Here is a 1,614-nt window from a genome sequence, read left to right as displayed (position 1 = left end):
AAAATTAAAGTTGAATTTTTATACTATCTTGTAAGCGTTTTCTGGTCATGCGAGAATAAAGTAAGTTACGATCATTCATTCATTTATGTTATCCCTATGTTTCAACCCAGGTTTTCAGAGAGGCAACAATCGGTTCATGCTGCGTTATGCGATAACATTGACACTCGTACAGCTCTTGACAACTTGCGTCAACTTGTGACTGCCTCAAACACCTATATTGCTTTGAAACACGAACAAAAGTCCCTACCGGACGGACAGCTGCTGAAAAATATCGCAAAATATATCACATGGATTTTTAAGGTTATTTGATTTGTGTTAGAAATATTTAAAATATGACACTTGAATAATTCGTGTGAATGCCTAATGTTTGGTAGATTCATTTTATGAGACAACAGTATATTTTTAAACATGTAAAAAACAAGTTTTAGCTAATTAAAATAATTAATTCCAAGACACACTCATTACAACAAACGAACAAAGTGAAATACTAACGGTGTAAAAGAAATCTTGAGCAAAAAATTAATCAGAGTTTAAATAGAATAATTTAACTGAATCACATTTCATCATTTAGTTTAAATGCTTCGGACTATAAATTTTGAGATTTAATCACGTTTTGCAGGTTTTTTGTAAACTGTTTATTTAGTTTCAAATTTAAAGCTACAAAAGGTGCTTTATGTTACATTACACTGAAAGACTATAAAACAAAATAAAAATACAACAGTAATTTTAAATTAAAGAAAGTACACTTATGTTGAAATACTACTAATTATTAATATTTTAAACTTCTTTTCATATTCCAATTTACTTTTTTTAATAAATTATTAAAACAATTGAATTAATTTTTTTTTTTCAAATTAAATAATAAAACTAATTAAATTTTAAATATTAATAAGTTTAACTCATTTTCACATTCAAACAACCAAAAGTAATCTAGAAGCAAATTTTGGACTCATTTTTACCAAAAAATCCCAGGTTTTTGGGGCAATAGCGCAATCAGATGAAATTGGTTTTCCTCTCACTGTTGGTGGAAATACTGCTTCGAATGTTGAAGAAATTCTCATGCCGTATCTTAATACATTATCACAGTTTAGGGAAAATGTACGCGCCATAGCAAGAACACATAAAGGTAATTTGCTAGTAAAGGTTTTTTTATTTTGAAATGTATATAAAGGTAACTTGTAAGTCGCTGCGTGGCCGAAAAAACGACAGTCATTATAACACGATTGTTTTGTTTCATACACCTTGTGCCAGCTTGCTAGTTACCATGTATGTTACTATGTGGGTTTTTTAAACATTTTTTTTATGTATGGCTGATAATTCGGACAACCCATTAGTGACCACTGGGTTGGAGCAATTGCCGTTAAGTGTCTTGCCCAAAGACACATACTTCCGCAATGGTAGCAGCGAAGAGCTTTGAACCCATCACCTATAAAAAAATTATTTTATAAAATTTACCTGGAAGAGTCCGAAAGATTGTAGTCTGTAGAAGAATTGCGTGAATGGGTTTTGTGATTTGTAGAAGGGGACACAGGGGTTGGAACCTTGAAATCATTGAACTGTGAACTATCTCTGTGGCTGCCACTGTAGGTTGTTGCATTCGGAGTGACAACAAAA

At 31.5% G+C, this 1,614-nt stretch overlaps 1 protein-coding gene across 1 annotated transcript in view; it reads left to right on the top strand.

Moving 5' to 3' along the window:
• The window catches only part of LOC100180961 (cysteine--tRNA ligase, cytoplasmic-like), a 12,708-nt gene that overhangs the window by 8,034 nt on the left and 3,060 nt on the right, over nucleotides 1–1,614 (top strand). Inside the window, 1 exon segment of the mRNA XM_026836366.1 lies at nucleotides 973–1,143. Within this exon segment, the coding sequence (XP_026692167.1) occupies nucleotides 973–1,143 (171 nt within the window).

This window comes from Ciona intestinalis, chromosome 1 (assembly GCF_000224145.3).
Source record: "Ciona intestinalis chromosome 1, KH, whole genome shotgun sequence".
In the NCBI taxonomy this organism is placed as follows: domain Eukaryota; kingdom Metazoa; phylum Chordata; class Ascidiacea; order Phlebobranchia; family Cionidae; genus Ciona; species Ciona intestinalis.
This window is presented reverse-complemented; position numbering and strand designations above follow the sequence as displayed.